The sequence below is a fragment of the Homalodisca vitripennis genome, chromosome X (genome assembly GCF_021130785.1).
Source record: "Homalodisca vitripennis isolate AUS2020 chromosome X, UT_GWSS_2.1, whole genome shotgun sequence".
Classification (NCBI taxonomy): Eukaryota; Metazoa; Arthropoda; class Insecta; order Hemiptera; family Cicadellidae; genus Homalodisca; species Homalodisca vitripennis.
This window is the reverse complement of record NC_060215.1, coordinates 44,019,103-44,041,518: the sequence shown is the minus strand read 5'-3', so window position 1 is coordinate 44,041,518 and position 22,416 is coordinate 44,019,103. Positions and strand designations below refer to the sequence as shown.

The following is a 22,416-nucleotide window of genomic DNA, read 5'->3' as shown; positions in this document are numbered from 1 at the left end:
CTCTGTTTCTTTTTTAAGTGATATGTAATAAAAAAAGAAGACATATGAGAAGTACGGAGAGTTTTAAAACGTTATATAAGTATAGGAGAAAGTCCCACCTACATGACAGATTAATGCACATTATTATGCATTTAAAAACTACAGTTACCAGTAAATCTATTTAATAAGTGAACATTTGGGGTTCATCATAACGTTTAACGTTCATTTCATACATTTGCTTTTAATTTGTGATTTTTCAAACCCATTTTATAAGGGTTTGAATATCAAATGCAAAACTTTTCTTTTAATGGCAACTACACAATCTGTTTATTAGATTACTTTGAGAATTTACTAAAATTAATTGTTAATTTAGTAAATATTTTAATTTAAGTAACTTTATTTGAAAATGATAAATAGGTACTTCTTTTTTAATAAAAAATAGGTGATTAAGCGTTATACTGGAAAGTTATAAATGCTATTAAAAATGTTGCAAGAAAATATTGGTTATATTCTAAGCAATACAGAACTAGAGATACTAGAACTATTTAAGATTTAAGTAAAAGAGCGTAGTCTAAGAATAATTTAGAACTATTTGAAATCGACTAATTTGTTCTAGTGTAAATTTACGTAAAATGGGACCTCCCGTATTACCCAATTATTACTAAGTAACTCAACCCCAACGCAACATAGATTCGTCTCCAAATTTAAATTCGATTTAAATTAACTAATATGGACTCTCTATACCTCCAAAGACCAGCGCTTTCTCCACTTGGCTTGTTGAGATGTGGTTGGTGTTGGCAAGGGAGATGACACTAGGGGTCAAGCTAGACGACTCGTATTATGTTAAAAATGTTTCAACAAGAAACCCCCCCCCCCCAAGCTTCAACCGAAATCGTCCAAACGATGCGGTTGTGCGGTTGTGCACATTCGCAATGTAAACAAGGACAAGGCTAGTTTCAATGTTTTCGCTTTTGATCACGAATAAGAGTATCTGAATTTCGAAGTAACAAATTTTAATACCCAATAAATTATTTTAATATTTGTGTTTCATGTTACACACGATGAGAACGGGGCTTTGTGTAGAACACTTTATTTTTTACGATAGGTGTAAAAAGCGCTCACACTTCTATGATTATTATTCTTTAAAGCGCTAAGTGTGTCTTCGTCTTATAAATATAACCATGCATACACTTTGCAGTACTAAAGGTTTACAATGCCAAGGTCGTAGTTTACGTTCAACGGACTAGCGCTCTTCTTATTACCATTTCCGCCATGCCTCCAAATATAATCTCTTGCTTTCACCTAAAAACCCCTAAAACTTCTTGCGTATCTACGCCCAGACCCATTGAGCTCATTTAATGAAGAATCCCAGGCTAGAGCGTATAAACATTATATAGTTTTTTATAAAAGGACACGATAAAGTTTCAATATTCTTTCCGTTTGCTGCATCTTGTATTTGTTAGCCTATATCTATACAATTTTCTTTATGTTAGAATTCCATAACTAACATTGGAATAAACATTATCCTAGGAAAGTACCCCGTTATGTGCTAAAAAGTGTCCTTCCACATACGAACGGTAAAATCCCCGGGACATCAAAGGAGTTGCACATTTGCTGCGGGACTTCCTGTGCAATTCTATTACTTTTTATTACTCCAAATACTCCTCGTATATCTTACATTTTGTTTAATATACCTAAAAATATAATTTTACAATTAGATGTAACTACACGAAAAAATGTTTAGTTAGATACTTATATTTTGAATAAACTGCACAATAGGTCTTAAGCATGAGAATAATTCATTACGAATTAATAATTAAAAACTGCTCCTTTCACTCCCACAAAGATAATGCGGCCGATTCAATATTAAAATAAGCAAACCACTCATCAGATTGGCTTTAGAGCGTTAAAAACAAAAATTTTCCAATGAGGGGAGGGCCCCTGGTTAGCCCCCCTTTTTAGACTGTTATATACGGCACTGATGTATTGGGCACTCAGAAGAGAGTTGTAGTCAACGTAGGAGTGGCGCCAGAATGATGTCATATTGACGTCGTAATGATGCCATAATGACGTCGTAATGATGTCATAGTGACGTCATAATGATGTCATAATGCAAGTCATTTCTTGCCTTAGTTCCTCAGTGTTCCACCTAAGCGTGCGAGCGCTACAATTGTTGTTTTATAGATTACCGTACGCTAATTTCACAGCTACCTAGAAAACTAGCCGCGCACTGTATCAGGGCAGCATAAACCAAGTGTAGAAGCGTCAGCGTGTTGAAGTGCCTGTTTCCGGAACATGCAACCTAACAATTGGTTGAATAAAACTAATCTTGACAACTAACAGCCACATTACAGTAATTAATTATTAACATGCTTATGCATATAATATTAAAAGGTGTCTCTTCAACGATATTTGCATTGTACAGTAAACTACATGTATTACTAGTTTAGAAAAATTGTATTTTCTAAACTAGTAATAAACTAGTAGTAGTAATTAATTGAGATAAATATTGTTATTTATCTCAGTCCCTCAAATGTCCGTTATTATCAAACAGGAATACAGGCAAATACCAAACGAAATGCCAAATGATTCCCACCACACTTTGCACTTTATTTCAATTTTAATTTCAGTTCCGCGCAGAAACAGCGGGAACTGTTAATTTCGAATTATTTTTACACTAGTTTTTAATATACAGCTCTCAAATAAACCTAATGCATTTGTTAATAACAACTTATTAGATATGTCGGTAAAGAACATACTTTAAGGACAGGCCGATCCCCTTTTAAGCCACTAATTGAAAATGACGGACATTAACGTCAATACAACAGATAGTCTAGTCCTAAAATGAGATGACCATAAAATGTGATGTCCGTAAAATGTGTCTTCCGTCTTCGCCTGTATTTTTGAATGCTGATAGTTTTAATAGACAATGCTTGTGCTCCTTCACAAATACTTCAAAATGCAGTTTCCTTTGCATATAAGTGACATTGTATATCATCGCCGAATAGCTAAATGTGTATCTCTAGTAGCTCCTGATATTTATTCTGAACTATTGGGAGGTTCAGCAATCTTTCTACTATTAATATTTGTATTTTTAAGAGAAACGATCTCCGTTTAAGCTTTATTCTGCCCATCCTCATGAGCCACTGGCCTGTGCGAGGATCTTGTCAAACAGGACAAGGAGGAAAGTCGATACAGTACAAGGTCAATGGTAATGATAAAAAGTGTTACGGTCACAGGTAGGATTTGAACCTGCCATATCTTAACTCAGATCCAAAATCTGACGTCTTAGACCGCTCAGCTATCGGCAGTCTCGGACATCCATCGATGCCCGATTGCTTACCGATTAAGTATTTTTTTAGTCTACACGCGTTATTTTATACACAACATTTCATTTTAATGTTCACGCGCATCTACTAAATCGTGTCGATTCTACCATGACTATTTAAGTCAACAATATGAACAAATGCAGAATCACGACTTTAAATAATAAGGCCAAAATCGTTATTTTTATACAAAAGCCTGAAAATTTGCAGGATTGACCACTTAAAACAAGAAATTGAAATTAAGTTTTTTCCATTTTCATGGTCCAACAAGCCATCACCCACCATTGCCATCATTCATTATTTGAAGGAGTTTAAATACACAATTTGTTACTACTTTTCTGCAAATTACATCTAAAATGTCTTGTTGATATGTTTTCCAGACTTCTAATTACTTATTCATTAATCTATCTAACATAAAGCTATAGAGTTAGCTCTTTAACTCCATTTTCCTGCTCTCCAAGAAACAGGAGCATGATATCATAAATTTGCTTTTTTTTGCTGAATTAAATAAAAATTGTTCTTTACATAATTTTTAAGCTACTAAACCTAAAAGTTAGCTTTTTGGAAATAGAATCATTAAGTTTTCCAAAGCTCCCCTTTCCCCCTTAAATTGATTAGAACAGAAAGAGAGAATGATATGCATCATCAGTGCACACAAAATAGTTTTAATTATATTGTACATCACAATGAATGATTTATTTCCTAAAAGAGAACAGGTTGAAGGAAGTTACTACTTATGGTTTTACGAGGAAACTGTAGTAGTTCTACAATACCTGATATAGGTGGGGAATAACTCAATGATGATACCAGTGAGTACATTATAGCAAATCCCAGATAGGATGGGGATGCCACCAAGCAAAATAATAATAATGGCGGCGACTGGAACCCAAGTGATAAGGAATGCCATACCACTGCAACAAATGACAAGAACACCTGAAACAGAACAGAAATTTGAAGATAGGTATAACATTGTAAGGGCTACATTGACTAAACCCAATAAAATTATTAAAAAATACTGATTTTTATGACCCATGGGTGACACATTCATAAGTATAAAATTGCACTGTTGATTTGTATTATTGATAGATTGATTTCATTTGCAGTCTATATATTTTTAAATACTGTGAGGTAGTACAACTTTGATTTTTTAATTATTTCCCTATACCTTTCCTGACATAGTATTCAAAGTTTTGGTGAATGAGCTACTGACTTAACATCTCAAAATGAAGTCTTTTGAAACAAACAACCAAGGGCGTAGCCAGTGAGGGGTATAAGGGATCCAGAGTCTCCTCCAAAATTTTCAATATCTTTCAATTATTTTTATCAAACAATTAATATTATTTAAATAATTCAGTATTACTGTCATGTACTGCTGAAAGATCATTCTCAACATTGAAACAGGTCAAGAAGTTTTTAAGGAACAAAATGGGAAATGAGGAGTTGACTGTACTTGCCTTACTTTCTGACCACTAAGGGAAAATATCAGTTCCAGAGCAAGTATTAGATACGGTGGCTCAGAAGTCAGGAAAAATTTTACTTTTGTAAAAACTCTTTTACATATTATTATTTCTCAATGAGGATTTGTATACTGTGTTTTGCAGATAACAAAAGCATCCTTGTTGTAATTACATTACTACATAAGTCAATTCAATTATTATTCCTACACAGCCTACTAAAGCAATGCCTCCACGATTATGAACAATCGTCAATACAACCTATTGAAAGATTTAAAAACTTTGAACAAAATTCATTATTTTGCTTCTTGAATTTAAAAGTTTCAACACTTTGAATGATTCCGGGGAGGCCTCCCAATATTGTCTTGGTCCCCCTAAATGTTTTCCTGGTTACATCCTTGCAAACAAAATAGATTTTGAAAAACTTTAGAGGTCAGATTTAGTTGTAGTTGGTTTTATAAACAGCACTGGAGTAATTAAAATTAAATTAAATTAAAACGTTATTACACAGAAAAATAGTGGAATAACAGCCTCCATATAGTGGAGCAACAGTAATAGTTTAGAATATTGCCACTAGAGAGTAAGACTTGTCGAAAGAAGTGGTAAAATAGTGGAATTCAATCTGAGCCGTGTCCCACAGTGGCACTGAGTCGTCAAAGTTGATTCAAATCTTGTGTGAACGTGTGATTTAACTGGCTCTAAGAATTTAACCATAAGCTATGGGAATCGTTACAACATCAATAGCCCAAGGAGGTGTCAGGGAGCAAGAAAATATTATTATTTCAGTCTAGTTTGTTTAGTGAAAGCGCACAGTTATTTTCACTCTAGAAAGTGCAGAATAAAGTATTTTTCCAAGAAAAGTAATACTAAAATAGCAATTACATTTGGAGCTTCTTGGATCATAATTGTTGATGATTCTAAATACTTTGAAATTTCACAACTTCAGTAAGTGACACCTTCACATATCTGGAACTTATTAGGTTTTTATTTACCTATGGAAATAAAAATAAGGAAAAGCTATGATAAAGCTAGTACAAATCATGGTTACTACAAATCATCTAGGTTCTTACCTAATACCAGTCTTCTGTCGAAACAGGGTACAATAACACTTGCAATCAGCATTACAACAGGCTGTACCAATGATATGAGGACATTGGGTACAAAAACAGCTGTATTTATTGTTGCTGTACATTCAGCAGTGTTTGCTTCTGCAGTGGCATTAACAGAGTCTCTTGTCACCATCTCACAAATATAGAAACTGCCCTGATGCTCCTGCTTGAACTGTGCTATCCGATTTGTCACCTCAGGCAGCCATAAAAATATTGAGTTTACACTGTAACAATAATGATTTCCAACAATAAACACATCTTTATCTTGGTTTTAATAGTCAATTAATAATACAAAAATGTTATTTTAAATATATTATTCACCTCATATCCATACTACATAGGATAAAGTATTCCAATAGTCCAAAAGTTTTAATTCTTTTTCTGTTTAAAAACCGAATTTTGAATCGACTGAGTGAAAAAAACCAGTTTCATGAAAATATTTGTCTATATTTAGTCCAGATAGACTTGTCAGTGCTTCGGTAACTTTCTAACTGCATCATATGGTAAGATAGGATAGCCTGAAATCCAATGTTTCCAAAAGCCTCTTGAGGCATATGATTTGCTGCAAATTCAGTGCATTGCAAATGTACTTACCATAAACCTTGCATTACATAGATTTTTTAACTGTTCCTTTGTATTGCTTTGAGGCTATCAAGAAAAAGAAAGCTTTTGTAAAAACGGTTCTTTTGTAACCGTTCATAAATGAGGAATTTTGGAAAGTTAGAGCTAGTTATAAGTCACCATTTATATTTTATGTAGTGTCTGAAGTAGAAGTCGTTAATGCTGAAGGTTTGCAGGACAGAATTAGAGAATATGATGTGATTGTAACATGATTTTCCAGAGTCCCCTTTCACTACATAGTGGAAACCCTCTGACTTCTCTGAGAAAAACACAGTTATCCCAAGGATATGAATCAAAAAGATTTTAACTTTTTGTAGCTAAAATATTATAAATAGTTTTATTAGTTGTTAATAAAAGAGAAGTAGGACTTCAACCAAATTGTAGCTATTCTAAATGACTTTTAAAATGACAATTAAGAATTAACTTTTCTTTTTAATGTGAAAATACCAAATTGTAAATTATTAATTCTATTATTTAATAAGTTCTTACAAGAACATTCCATTCATCCAAACACTGAACTTGATTAGAGTTTGGTAGTACATTGAACAACATGCACAAACTTTCAAACCATCACATTGAATATATGAGTATGTATATTACTAAAGATATCCAACCATTAACTAAACATATTGCAAATTCCAGTAAAAATAATGTAATTAATTGTAGAAGAACAAGTGTAATAATTTTAAACCATCTCCCCATTCAATAACAACTCAGCTTAATTTCACACCAGAATTTGGTAAAAACAATAAAGTTAATATTAATTAAATACAATGGTAAGATTTCTTAGTTGTAAGAAAACATTGGAAATTGTAATAGATGGCCTGAAGCCTGATTTCACAAGAACATATTATGTTTGAAACAGATTAACAGTTAATTAATCTCTAATTATTGTTCAATACGCTTGAACAACAAATGGTGATATTATCAGGGTCGGTTTAAGGGGTAAGCAAAGTATGCAGTCGCATAGGGCGCAAAGCAAAAGGGGGAGCCTAAGTGCTCTCAGTTCAGTATAATAGAAGTATTATATTTACGACACTTTGTAGGAAGCCTCTCAAGACCACAAGCTGGACGTTTTTAGCAGGAGCACTACAGTACGAGTAATAAGAAAACTTCAAACTTTCAAAATATTGTGTTGCCTGGTTATGTGGCATAATATCCTTTTTTTAATAAACATAGTGATTGACCTTGCAAAAAGCCTCATCTACTTTTGAAACTTCAATAGACCTTGTGAAAAGTGTTCAGACATTTTTGGAAAATATGAGATCTGATGAAGGTCTCAATACCACTATCATCGACGCTTAAGAACTGGTAGAAAAAATTATTTTTTCTGCTGCATTTGAAAAAGAAACTGAAGTTTGTCCAAGGAAAACAGAGAGGCAATTCTCCTATGACAGTGAGGATGAAATGATTCAGACTGGTCTGTCATCATTCAAAATGAAATCTTTCTTTGTGGTGCTTGATACACCAATCAACTCACTTTAGAGAGGTTTGAAACTTATAAAAACTTATCCCAGTTCCACCATTTGTCAAGATCGTTTGAGTGGACTGACAACAATGGCAATTGAGAATGATTTGTTAAACCATATGGACACTGACTACGTCCTCAACGAATTTGCCGAAATGAAAGCAAGGAAATTCTCTTTTCAGCATTAGTGTAAACATTTTAAGTTTGTCTTTATTTTACGAGTAAATAAATTGTTCAATTTCTTTAAAACTCACTTGTGTTGTATTTATTAATTTGTTCACACTTAATTAACTTTGAATTGTACGTAATTGGTTTTAAAATTTTAAAATGTGACATTCAATAAATAAGGGCAAGCATGGTTGACATATGCTGATAATTACAGTAAGTCTCTACACTTATTCATATTTCACACGTTTCTAACGTTCTTAAGTATTTATAATTACTCATATTTTTAATGTATTGAGACCCAGAGATAATCCTTACTACCAAACATGTTTTGTAGGGGAGGGGGGTGCCGGAATGTTGTTTACTTACACTAGAAAAATGTCTAGAACCGGCCCTGGTTATTATACTGCAGAGAATGGTATGAAGGACAAACAGCCTAAAAAGTGTGGATGTCTTGTACATAGATAAGTTGTTTAATACTATATTTAGAAAGAGAGGCAATGTTACACTAACAGGCCCAGTTTGCATTTTAATAGTTTATATTGAGTTAAAGCTGATAACCTCAACTAGAGCTGATAATTTGACCAGTATAAATGGAAAAGAATTAAGAATATCAGGCATAATTGCTGGTCTGTCTGACCAAACCATGATGGTCAATCATTTGAACTCCAAAATTTTAGAGTCAATCCACACACATTCCAGATTACAATATTTGTCACTAGAAACATTTTACTATAAAACTTAAAATGTTTTACAATCTTACTGGAAAGGGAAAACTGTATAAATATTCTAATTAACTAAGTTACTTACAACCTTTTTTTATTTATATAATGGAACTTTTAATATGAAATATGCTACTGTACTTATTATGCAACCTTCAAATATTTCTTTAATTTCATAAAAATCTATTTAAAAATACATTAATCAAAATTTGAATGAAAACAAAATACATAAAAGAAAAATGTTACATTTGGTCAATCTTTAAGAGAGGCAAAATATCTCTAACATCCCTCAGATTATGTTTTTGATCCTAAAGGAATGCTGAATATTAAATTTCTAAGATATTTGCAAGCAGGTAAATTACCTTATTAGTAAGTCAAGAAAATGAGTCTGACATATAGCTTTATAGTATATTAAAGATTTCTAAAATTGGAATAAAATCTTTGATTGTATTACCAAAAGGATATAGATGTGCATAATACAATAATATGTATATTTTAAAACATTTCTTATAAATAGTCACGCTATTTTATAAAATATTTGTAAATTATGTTTTAAACAAATAAGTCTATTATTAAATCTTAAATTAATTGTTAATTGGTACAATGTTTAGTGTATTTAATATTGATATTATTTATGTATAATCTTTTAATCTTTTATTATTATTAATTAAAGATATTTTGATTAGCTGATAAATTACATTTCATATTTCAAAACTTTAAAGTCATGTATATTACTTAACACCTTCACTGCGGTACTGGATATGTACCATCTCTGTAGAATAGTACAACACACCTATACTACAATCAATGTGTTAATAGTAATAAAATACAGTTTTTATTAAATGTTTCACAGTGAGCCTTTTAATGGCTGTGGTATTATTCCTCTTGTTCTTACCTACCTCTTTTATTTCCATGTCGTAGTAGTATTCAGTTGAATACTTACAGCTTTCCAGTTATTACACCAGATGGTTATTTATCAATTAAGTAACTAATATTTCATGAGGCGACTTATGTTTCAGAAATTCTTACAACACTAATGTTAAGAGAATATTTTTAAATATCATAGCTACTAACCACAAACATATTGTGAACAACATTATGATGCAAAGAATTAGGCTTCTGAAGAAAGGTGGCTTAAAGAGTGGAAGTGTTTGGTCACAGATATGTTTGAACAGAGCTGCTGCACCCTTGCCTTGTACAGACGGAGGGGTAAAATCATCAGCGTCCATGGTGACTGATTCTATCTGAAAGGATCAGATGATTAAGATCAAATGGTCCTATACATTCATTAATGGTAGGTTAGAGGAATCTTCTATGTTTTATGAGTAGTAAAGTCATGTTTGATATCAAATTGGTTTTACAACTATTACGATCTCACAAACCACTAAGTCAAATTTAGTTTGTTTCCTAATAGAAAAAATTTAATAGGACATAACTTTTTAAATCTTATCCACAAATAAAATAAATAGATACTAAACTTACCGGATAGCTTTCAGGCAACTTCCCTGAATTGATTGAATGAACTCTCTGAAGGATTTTCATAGTATCTCCTTTCTTGCCTCTAGTGAGCAGAAACTTTGGACTCTCTGGAGTTAAAAAGAAAAGAACTGAAGAGATCAAGCTCGGCATGCCACACAGAAGATAGAACAATCGCCAAGGTGAATATGTGATGAACCAAAGGTCGATCTTCCAAGTTCCTCTCAGAGTCACCCATCCTATTACTGGAAAATAAGTAAAACTAAGTAGAGTTAGTTGGCTTGTAAGTTTTATAGTACTGATCCATAAAATGTACATGGAAATGGAAATGAAACATTACCAACATGAAGATCTTGTATTAAATGGGTTAGTGTAAAGTATTATTGGAACAGACATAAAATGTTATAAACAGGAAATGTTCACCAACATAGAGCAGACATTTCTCATTATAGACTCCATTTAAGGACTTAGCTATTGGTTAGTGCTATATTTAGAATCAACTAAAAAACTATTTTGTATAAAACTATAATTTACCTCAACTCAAGTTTTCAAAGGCGCTAGAAAATTGTAATAAAGTTCAGATAGTGTGGTGCAAATTCCAATCCACATAATTTAAAATAGTATACTTCAAGATAATTCTTCAGAATTTACATATGCTCAAAACTAATCTCATGACTGGATGGATCTAAAAAGAATGATATATCCACCATTATTTCTAATAGAATTCCTGTCTCACAAAATTGCATTGTAATGACAAAGTTCTTATGTCAAAAGGGTTACGCAGTATAACAATTACCACAGAAAACAATATGTACTAAGTAATTGGCCATGCCATATCAACCAAAACACTAAACAAAGAGAGAAAGACAAAAAATTTCAATAGGAATTTAATAGGAAAAACCTCTGCACCTAGCCCAAAAAGTTTCTTTGCACTTTCTTCCGAAATTATAGGATTTGTAAGATGGGTAAGGTTGGTGTTAGAAGGCAACTCCTATTAAAATCTAATTAGGAGAGATAGCAGGCACATTATATCTCATCCATGGCTAACTCTGTTTCAGCCTCTTGCGTCAAAGTGGGTAGAAGAAGTTAATCCCTTATTTAGTTTTATAACAGCCTTTAACAATAAGGAAGCTCCACCCTTTCCAACAGTCATACTCCACAGTAGACTAGACCTACCGATCCTCCCTTTTACCCCAATATCTCAACATTTGTAGTTAGTGAAATGACGCTCCTTGACACCCATGGGGTTGCCCAGATGTAAGTAACATCAATTTTTACTGTACCCAGTGTAGGTTTAGCAAAGTGTAAGCCAGCCAGTAGTGAACCCTCCGGGGTCAGCAATATATTTTAGTAATAGCCATTTATAGTTTGCCATTATACAGCAGTAGCAACAAATGGTTCTATTGTTAAACTCTTTTAGTTCTAGTAAACACTCCTAGGGTATCTAGTCTATCAGTTTACAGCTGTTGTTAGTTGTTAACATGTTAAGAATACAAGGTACAAAATAGAAAGATACCTCCTTATCACTACATTCCATGCAGTTCTATTCCACATTTTGATAAAGATCTGGACTGGAACTATTTTCTCTTAACTGGTATTCAACTCTTGCAATTCCCTATTAATGCACCTCTGCCTATTTATTATCATATACAACAATGTGGCATATTATCAATACCTGAATACTAAGCACAGGTTACATGTTATCTAATGTGAATGTACTGATAAGTAGCCCACAACAAACATGTTTGAGTACAAATAAAGAAAGAATCATTTTCAGAAAGAAATGTGGTCTTTAAAAAAGAAGCTGCATCGTTTTAATGCTAAAATGTCTAAAGTTAAGAAGTAAAATTGATAAGGTGTTACGAAATGAAGTGCAGAAGTCTTATAAATATAGCAGATAAGACACTATCCCATAAGATCACCCAAATAACAAGAAGTAATATTGTACAAAGATTGTATAGGAAATAGAAATGTCAGAACACTAATCAGCAACACTATAGATCAAATATGACTTCTTCTTTGAAACATATATCATGTCTAAAGTTAAGAAGTAAAATTGATAAGGTGTTATGAAATGAATTGCAGAAGTCTTATAAATATAGCAGATAAGACACTATCCCATAAGATCACCCAAATAACAAGAAGTAATATTGTACAAAGATTGTATAGGAAATAGAAATGTCAGAACACTAATCAGCAACACTATAGATCAAATATGACTTCTTCTTTGAAACATTTATCATTGGTAAAAGATGCAATAACCTCTAAATTTTAAAAACATCTCTAAAAAGAAAATATGTGAAAGATAATCAAAGATTGTACCATATTACTTATAAATAGACAACTTGAAATAAACAGCAAATGGCTAGTGATAAAAAAAACAAAAAAAAACAGGTAAATAAATACCAATCATATATCTCATTAAACTGACAACAATATGAATTATATAACAATTGTATAACACCCACTATATTATTTTGTTATCAAATTATGTTCTATCAGCTTTCATTTTTATAACTTATTGTTGACTATTGCAATTGTTGTAGCCAAGAACGTAGCCAGGATAAAATTTTATGGGGTTCAGACAACTGATATTTTTCCGTAGTGGACAGAGAGTAAAGCCACATTTTGTTCCTTAAAAAGTTCTTGATCCGTTTCTTTGTTGAAAACTATCTTTCAGCAGTACATTTTAGTATTACGTTTACTAAAAAAGTAATTGAAAATGTTGGGGGGGTCCGGACCTCTTGGACCTCCTCGCTGGCTACGTCCTTGGTTGTTACTATTGTTACAATGTATAGTTGTAACTATAATCCTTCTAAATATTAACACTTTCCTCACTCGCTTCAATCCTCTACAATACTTGACTTACAGGCAGAGTAGAGCACACTCAGATTGCTCAGAGATGTTGTGATGAGAAGAGCTTGATACCTCTTTTTGGATGGGATGAACTCTCCCAAGAAAGGAAAAGTAGCTATCATAGTTGGACAGGTCCTAGAAAAATTCATATATTCAGAGATGTTACACTGATTAACTAAGCATAAAAGTAAAGATCTATTGGAGTAGCCTACGTAAACACTGTGGACAATTTGAGATGGAACGCACCAAAACGAGGTTCCAGTTACCTACAAGTAAGATTGTCAACTGTGATTTATAGATGTTATTGAAATTGCCTAGATTGTGTTGCTAAGCAGTAAGCTTAAATAACTGTTTTTTCAACTGCACTTCATACGCTACTATATATCTGCCACAGGCTACACACAAAATAGCACAAAGGCAAACAAAACTTTAAACTACATTAAAATACACATTAGTTATTGTATTCACAAATGTGTACAAAAACAAATCTCAAAACGTGGTGCAGGATACTTAAGTAAACAATTTACAGCCAGTGGTGAAGTGTGAGGGAGATTCTTGGCTTGTTTTGTAGCACATATGCTAAACTCCAATGTATTGAGGCAACTCATTTTAATATTCAAGTTATAGAAGGGAACTGACTAAAACAATGATTTTTAGAGAATTAATATACTGTTCCAAAGAATGAAAAATTTAACTCATCAAGGCGTTTATTGCAAGATATTTAAGTTGTAGACTTGAGAATTAGGGGAATTTAAAGAAATCTAACATGTCAAGGATTTTGAAATGTCTAGGATTGAATTATCGAGATTTGACTGTATTACAAATTTAGTATAAAGAACCTCAACAGTATATCTAAGAAAGCTCTGAATTGAACTGAAGTATTTCTAATCATCCATTTAAGGTTTTACGAGGTTTAAATAAGTTAGTATTTCACAAATTAAGCCAGTATTATAAAAAATATTAATTCTAACTGTATGCTGTTTAATCACTTACAAAGCACCTGAAAGAACTTTGAGGAAGAAGAACGTCCAAAAATTTGGAGCCAAAGAAGTTAAAATGTAGACGAGTACATTGAGTGAAAGTCCTCTCACTAGAACATATCTTCGGCCCAGTGTGTCTGCCAGGAAACCAGAGAGATGGGCTGCAGATATTGTTCCTAGAAACATAACAGGCCTCTCATAAGAAGTTAAATATCTTTGTTATTCAAGAGGTGAATAAGGCTGCATGTTTTGAAATATTACTGTGCCTAAAAACAAACCTAGGAGACAGTTACCAAAATTGGACTGTTAGTTTTCCTCAAATGACTGATGAGATAAACTACTTCCTGTATATATTATAATAACTTAAATACAGTAACTAAACTGTATTTAAGTTATTTAAGATTCCTTCTGCAATATTTATTAAGTATTGAAGTGCTATTTTCCTATCAGATTACACATAGAAACAAACTTACCTATGAAATATGCAGAACTGAGAAGTCCTTTGTCTCCTGAAGAAAGTTTGAAGTCACATTCAGCAGCTGGCAATAGGTATGAGATATCCACAGAACCCAAGAGGGATATTGATATTGTTAGTCCAGAGAGAAATATGATATACATACTGAATTTGCCATATCCTGTGTACAAAAATACAAAACAAAATGTGTACTCATACTGAATTTCTACACCTATTCTTCATGTTATGTTCTGTTATTTTATTATAATTTTTCATAACAGCAAGTTCTTATAAGTAATTTTTATATGCTAGCTTATTTTCGTGATTTTGGGTTCACAATAATCAATAGCAAATTTCATGAATTATGAAATATATTATATTAAATGTTTATGTAATAAATAATTTTTTTAGTTAAATACTTAAGAAATGTTTTCATTTGTGGGAACAGAATATTTTTGTAAGTTGTTGTTTGGATAACATTAAAAAATTAGGTGACGATGCCTTGGTTTACTCTTGCTATCTTAATCTGGAACAAATTTTTTTAATATTACTAATAATGACAATTGAAGTTTTAAGTTAGTTATTTAAAGTTCTCTGTCCTCCCAGAAATCATGCCCTCCAGTGATAATTTCTTGGTAAACTGCAAACTGATTGTGCAAACTGGCTTGGATTTAAACTTATTGGTTATTATGTCATCAGAAGCTCTATTAAATGAATGGGATTATAGTAGTAAAACTGTTGATTTAACTTCTATACTACACATAAGTTCAAAACAATCCAAATTTACGGGAAACTTTAAAAAATTTAAAGTTTTAATAAAAAAAATACAAATCTTGACAGTCAATCCAACCTTTGTGGATACACTGTTACATAAAATGCACTTAAGAGTTTTGATATAAATGTACATTATCAGATTTTACAGAATAAACATTGGTGATAGCCGCATAATGTTGGTTAAACAATGAAAATACAACACACAGACCATGAAAACAAGGTGGTAGACTTGTGCGATTTTGAATATCATGGTTTTTATATTATCAATATAGACTTCCACCAACTACTTTATTCTTAAACCAGAATGAATTTAGGTAAGTCCCTTTGACAATTAAAAGTGTATTTTACTTTATTATCATTTCCAATAAAATTGTAATGGCCACTATACAAATATAAATAGTCTGAGTACAGGCCTACACCAAATATATATAACATCATTATTACATTTGCTGTCAAATCGACATATTAACAAATTAACACTCTAAGATTGTCACTCCTAAGCTAATAAATCACATTTTTTACTTGAACAAGTTTATCAGTTCAATCAATTGGACTCATTGAGTATCAGAAATGAAGATCACAAAAATATAAATTGAAATATAATAAATATTATATGACCTTAATCTGTAAAATATTTTCTAATAATATTGAATGTTATTAATATAGACAAAGAAAATTCAAAATAAAATAATGTATAATAAATTACTTATAACTTACAGTATAAGTAATGATAATGTTTACACAAACTGAACAATAAGATATTATAATAGGACAACAATTACTTCACTCACCAGCAATTTCCATAGCTTCATCAAATTTTACATCTTGGATTTTTGCTGAAACATACAAACAAAAACTGGATTAAGAAAACAAACAGAAATGATATTACAATTACCATAAAACATGATTTCCTGAGAGAGAACACTGGCTTAAAAGTTTTATAGCTTATCTCATGGATAAGATAAACATTTATAATTTTGCACCAATTATACTATTTTTACACAGTGAACTAGATTTTACTCTACAGGTTGTAATATGAAATAATGACTACAACTAACCTTTCAGTTACAAAATAGATAGTTTAATACTTTTTACTGATTCAGATATAAGCAATTTATGAGAATAGTATTCTCTGATGGTGAGTATGTCTTTTTATGTTTCTTAGTTAATCTGTTTTGTTAGGTAGATTTAAACAAATTTTTGGATAACTCTACTATAGAGTCCTAACGTCTATTATTTTTGTACGTTACATTTTTATTTGTGGGAACAGGGGCGTGGAAGGAGGATACGAATTATAATTCTGCTTTATCACTACAATTGTTGACTCAGCCTTTCAATTTAACACAGAAAGTTTAATGTTTACATTCAACACAGGATATAAAATAATAATTGCTATCACTTTGTGAATTCAGCTAACCAAAAATCAAGCTCTGGAATGTAAAACTATTGAAAATGGCTGACTACAGTCTATTTAAAGTGGCACCCAATATAAGTGTATTAAGTGTGTAATTCCCCAACATACATCTATTCACTTGTGCAGAAGCTTGCCTGGTTACTGTAAGTCCATTTCTACTGTAACACTAGGATCAAAAATACCACTACAAGGATATAACATTCATTCTAAGAAAACTCAAGAAACTGGCCTTATTTTTTATCTGAGACAAACAATTAAGGTTAACAAGATTTTACGAGCTTGTACAAAGATATGTTTCCTTATAAAACTTATTTGCATATATGAATGCTTTTTAAGTATTATAAAGGGGAAAGTTATAAGTAAACATATGGCAGCAATGAAGGTCCAATAGTGTCAATAACTGCTGACATTGACAGCACAGGACATTCCATTTGCCACCACCAACCTACCTTGCTCACACAGCTGACCGCAATAAATACCGTACCTTACTACACTACAATACTGTTACATATACATGTAACATGTACTTGTGAGAGTAGTAACTAATATAAATTGAATGTTAAACCATTTTCACATACCAAGACTATTAAATATCCAAATATTTTCTAACTCAAAATGTCCTCAAAATTCCCTAGTGGCTCCTGCACAACCGGGGTTAAACTTTCAGGGACAAAATGCAATGGTCCTTATAATATGTGGTATCTTGCTGGCTGTCAGAACATTCCTGAAAAACTTTGAAAAATAGGATGATATTGAAATAAACATGTATGGAAATACAGTACTTGTGCAGAAAAGTGTAATACCTCCACACCAATCACTCACTCCCAGATTGTGTAAGAGTCTAGATTGCAGTACACCTCAACAAATGAACCAGAAAGCAGTCTGAGTGAAAATAACATACTAGAAAATTTAGAAGATAATGATGATAAATTTTAAATGGCTGCAAAAATAGGGGTAGCACTCCTTGAGTAAAATAACCTTATGAAATAAAATAATATTAGATTAGAAGCTAAAGGAGAAACTTTGGAAGAACAGATTGAAGAATTTTTACAATACAAATATCTCAATAAAATACAGGACCTATTACAGAACATTTCCGAAACACGAATTCAATTGTAAAAAGAAAAGAAACTTCATTTAGATACACAATTTTTGAGGAGTATGATAGCAAATAAGTAAAACTTATTGATGTCTATGCTAAAATGACAAATCACCAGCAGATTACAATCAGAAATCTTGAAAAGAAAATAAGCTCTGAAGAACTAAATTGTTCCTCAAACTTGCTGGTCGAACTTGCACAGCTGAAGATAAGGCAAGGTAGTTTGGAACATACAGTTAAGGACTTGAAAGCACAAATTCAAAATATACATACTGAAGTTTCTCCTTACTCAAAACTTTAAACCATATCTAAATACCAGTTAAACCAAACAAAACGCCATCTAAGAGAAGAAAGTTGTGTGAAGTGCTTTCTGCAGACTCACCAGAAATAGGCAATAAATTCTTCGATAAACTTGAAAAATTTTGAATGAAATGACAGGCAAAAGCATGGTATATGAGGTATCTGGAGGAAAGAAGTCAAATTGTTGAGATTCAACACACACAAAAGGGCAATGCTCAAAAACAAGATCAAATCTTTTACTGATTAACAGAGGACTACCACATGGCTCTGTACTGGAGCCAGTTATTTCATCCTCCTGAAAAATGACATGCCACAATAGGCACTCACTGCTTCCCACTGATGTACACTGATGATACAACTCTGTTAGTGTCTGAATCATCCTATAACAACCCAGCTATCAACTCTTACTTCTCATTGCATATGGATTACCAATTCTGTGATGAAAATTTCTTATTAGTAAACACGGGGAAAATCAAGCAACTTACTTTTGGAAGGAGAAACAAATAAGCTGTATCATTTTGACATGTACAACTGAAAATTAATAACAAGTTTCTTGGAATAACAATAGACAACCTACAACAGAATGATGACATTGATACTCTCTCTAGTAAACTTAATTCATGCTTGTATGTTTATAAAAGAATCAAGCATATCAGTGATGAAGTAACAGTCAATGAATACATTTAACAAACCGTTTACATAACATAACATAACGAGCTAGTCCTCAGATAATAATTCGGCTTGTGAGCTAGAATGTGTTAATAAAAGGGTGAAAGGACCAAAAGTTAGTTTTCCTTACACCTAATTAAATAATAACAATAACTGTTTACATGAATCAATTAGTTTAGTAATAGTTACAATATTTCTTATGTTCTTTGATGGTTTTACAAATTGTTCATTTTGTTTATGGAATGAGAATAAACATTCTCTTCACTAACCATGTATATGAAAAAGAAAATTCAGATTTTAATAAATTCATAATTTTTGTATTTTTAACAATGTAAATACTATTGAAACTACACGATGATTTACTATTAAAAAAATCAGTCACTTCAATTGATATTTAAATGACATACTGTATGCATATAATAATGCACTAAAACGATTTTAGCTTGAAAGTTATTAATTTGGATGTACAATTTTTCTTATAATGTAATGATTCTCATTTTATTCTAGGAATCTATTCTAGAAAAGAAGAATATCATATGGTCACTGGAGCTGCAATAAAACTCTTAATCTTAAATAACAGTCCATTACATATTGACTACTGATATTACTTTATTTTAATTTCTATCGTTTTTACTTCAAAAATAAATAAGACATATAAAAAAAAATTGTAAGGAAAGAAGACAAATTTCTAACTGAAATTAAATAAAAGAATATCGTGTTTAAAAACTTGTGATGTAATGACTGAAAAGGAATACATACCCGTTTTATGCGACATGTTGGAGGAGAGTAGCTATCAGAACAGAAGTTACCTTATCTCATCTGAGATTTCTCTTTTACAACATAGCTTAAGATGGCACATATAATCACAACACTAAGGTTCAATGTCAACAATAGCACAGCACTTTTCTTATATATATTTTAACTCAGCCTCTGTTCCCTTAAGTTTTGTTAATATAGTCTCAACATCTCTTTCATTTATAAGCACAGTATGAAAAAAACTAATATTGAATTTTTCTCTGTTATTTTTTAATCTTAAAGAGTCATGGTTTACTGTCTTTTAAAATATAAAACACAGTTGGATAGTGTGTTTTATATTCATTTATCCAATATCTCATTTATATTTTTTAAGAAAAAATACTGTGTTTATTTTATTTCACAAATAAAAGCAAGATATAATTTTGTATTTAGAACAATGAATCAAGAATTAGATTTACTTTTCACATAAAATAATGTATATTAATAAGTCGATAAATAAATAGTGTAGTTAGTACTTGGTTCGTAGGTCCAAGTTTTAAAATTCTTCTATCCTGTAGAGGCGTGCACTTGTTAAAATGTCATTCATGGCTAGTTAAGTAGCTAGAGATACAGGTAGATTTTTTACATGAACATATACAATATATAGCTTTATACTGCCTTACAAATATCCGCTCCCACTGTTCATTAGGTTATGACAAAATATATTAAATGAAAAGAAAGGTCTAAATCATAACAGTTCCTTTTGAAGTTCATAAGAGTCTCTTTGTATATCACAGTAGTAGTAGAGCAGTATCAATTCCAATGTGGTTAACCCACTTAAATATAGATACATGTAAATCCCCCAGTCCCCAAATACGCAAGGACTGTAGTATTCACTCTGACTTTTATTGTCATCTGCAGAACTCCGAACCGTGTTGCTAGAATACCAAAGGCATTTTCCACCACTCTCCTGGCTCGACAAATACTGTAGTTGAAAACCTTTTTGTTATGGGTAATACCTTTACTAAGATAGGGTTTCATCAGATTTTCCTTCAAAAAAAAAACTTCATCTCCAAAGAATGTAAGCGGAAGACAAATATTTCTCTGGTCATTGAAACTTGGTGACGGCAAATGCAATTTCTTATCGTCTAGCAACTTCCCAAAATCAGTTTTCATAAGCACACCACTATCGGATACTCTCCCGTTCGTACCACAATGACCATAAATACCTTAATAGTAAGTGTTGACAATAGCAAAAAGGACAATGATGTGGAACCCTCTGTAACTGAAGTAGTATAAACCACTGTCTACAGGTTGACGAATCGCTGTGTTTACCATATAAAGTTCCTGTGTAGTTTTCAACTTGTGAGTATTTTTTCAAGTCCATGGCTATGTTCATCAAGATTTGCTTTTCAGAAACATAAAAAGAAAAAGATATATTGAAATAAAGAAGTATATTAAAATTTGAATAATAATGACCGAAATTAATATTTGTTAATTTGGTATACAGTGTGATTCGTGTGAGGCATGGGTTCCACACAAATGGATTGAAAAATTCTTATGATCATGAACCCAAAATGCTTTGTTAGCCCGGTAGCATATATATATATACATACTATCCTCATCAACTGGCCGCAACATCTCCACGTCAGCACCGAGTACTTCTGCATCAACCTCTCGAAATAGCCAGAAAAATAAATTAGATGTCGTTCTCTTGATAGTAAAAATTGACATGAATTATACTGTGACGTGACAAAAAAGCAACAGTAAAAAAAAAATCAAAATGTAGATGCAATGCTATTGCCTTATCCGCCACCACATGCGCGTGAGTACGGTAGGCTCACAACACCTTCAACTGTAGGACGCAACTCAGGATACAGTTGTCTCAGCATGCCATAACGATACTGGTGATCTCTACTCTCCTAATAATTGAGGAGTCACTAACAACATTAGGCACTGCTACGTCATATCACCTTCATATACAGCTAGTATCATCCAAGTCTCCTGCCAACCCCTGAACTCCTGATACTCTCTGTGTTGATACAGTGTCTGCCATCAGTTGTTGATAAAGTAAATCAGATTCTGTCTGTCTGTACACCATGATAACTGTCGAACAAGTTGATCTAGAAGCTTAGAATTTGGAATGGGTATTTTAAACAGTAAATTTTCGCTCATTTGGAGTTTTGATTTATCTCTATGAAAAGCTGACCCTGGCTATATTAGTCAGTGGTCTTATCGAAAAATTATGAAGAATACAAATAAAACAAATTAGTAAACAAACCGAATATATTGTGAGGATTAATCATATGAAATTTCAGTAACTTATCAACATATGCAATGCAGTTGCTTTGTTGGATTGGTTGGTTTTATACAAAGCTCGAATATGTTGCTTAATCTGCAATGCCATCTTCATACCAAGCTAAATAACTGTGTTTTGTTGCTTGGTATTATTGACTGAGTATGGATCATAGGTACGTTTGTTAGAAAGTTTCTATTGACACTGTTTCTTGTGTCCCTGTTAAGCACAAATATTGTATCGATTTTAACTAACTTTGTGAAGACCTAGAGTCTTGAAATGTTGAACATAGCTATACACGTATAAACTTATGAGTGTTCATATAATTCTAGGATATTGTACTTAAACCAGAGAGAATAATGTACATTCTGTCAACGGAAAATCAACAGTTGATGTTTGTCACTGTATAATGCGGTTTTATTTATTTACATCGTTTACAGTTATGGTATGAATATATACAGACAAATGTTACACTAAATTTATTGATTGTAAAAAAATCTATGGATGTACCCTTTTTAA

General features: G+C 32.0%; 1 protein-coding gene across 1 annotated transcript in view; it reads right to left on the bottom strand.

Moving 5' to 3' along the window:
• LOC124368980 (synaptic vesicle glycoprotein 2B-like) overlaps positions 1-19,684 on the bottom strand; it is a 36,378-nt gene extending 16,694 nt beyond the window's left edge. The window contains exons 1-9 of the mRNA XM_046826567.1: positions 19,626-19,684; positions 16,176-16,220; positions 14,630-14,791; positions 14,170-14,332; positions 13,190-13,311; positions 10,327-10,565; positions 9,919-10,088; positions 5,830-6,092; positions 4,079-4,238 (exon numbers count right to left, since the gene is read on the bottom strand). Of these exons, the coding sequence (XP_046682523.1) occupies positions 4,079-4,238; positions 5,830-6,092; positions 9,919-10,088; positions 10,327-10,565; positions 13,190-13,311; positions 14,170-14,332; positions 14,630-14,791; positions 16,176-16,220; positions 19,626-19,641 (1,340 nt within the window). The 5' untranslated portion in view covers positions 19,642-19,684. The remainder of the gene's footprint in view (positions 1-4,078; positions 4,239-5,829; positions 6,093-9,918; positions 10,089-10,326; positions 10,566-13,189; positions 13,312-14,169; positions 14,333-14,629; positions 14,792-16,175; positions 16,221-19,625) is intronic.
• Between the last annotated feature and the right edge of the window lie 2,732 nt (positions 19,685-22,416).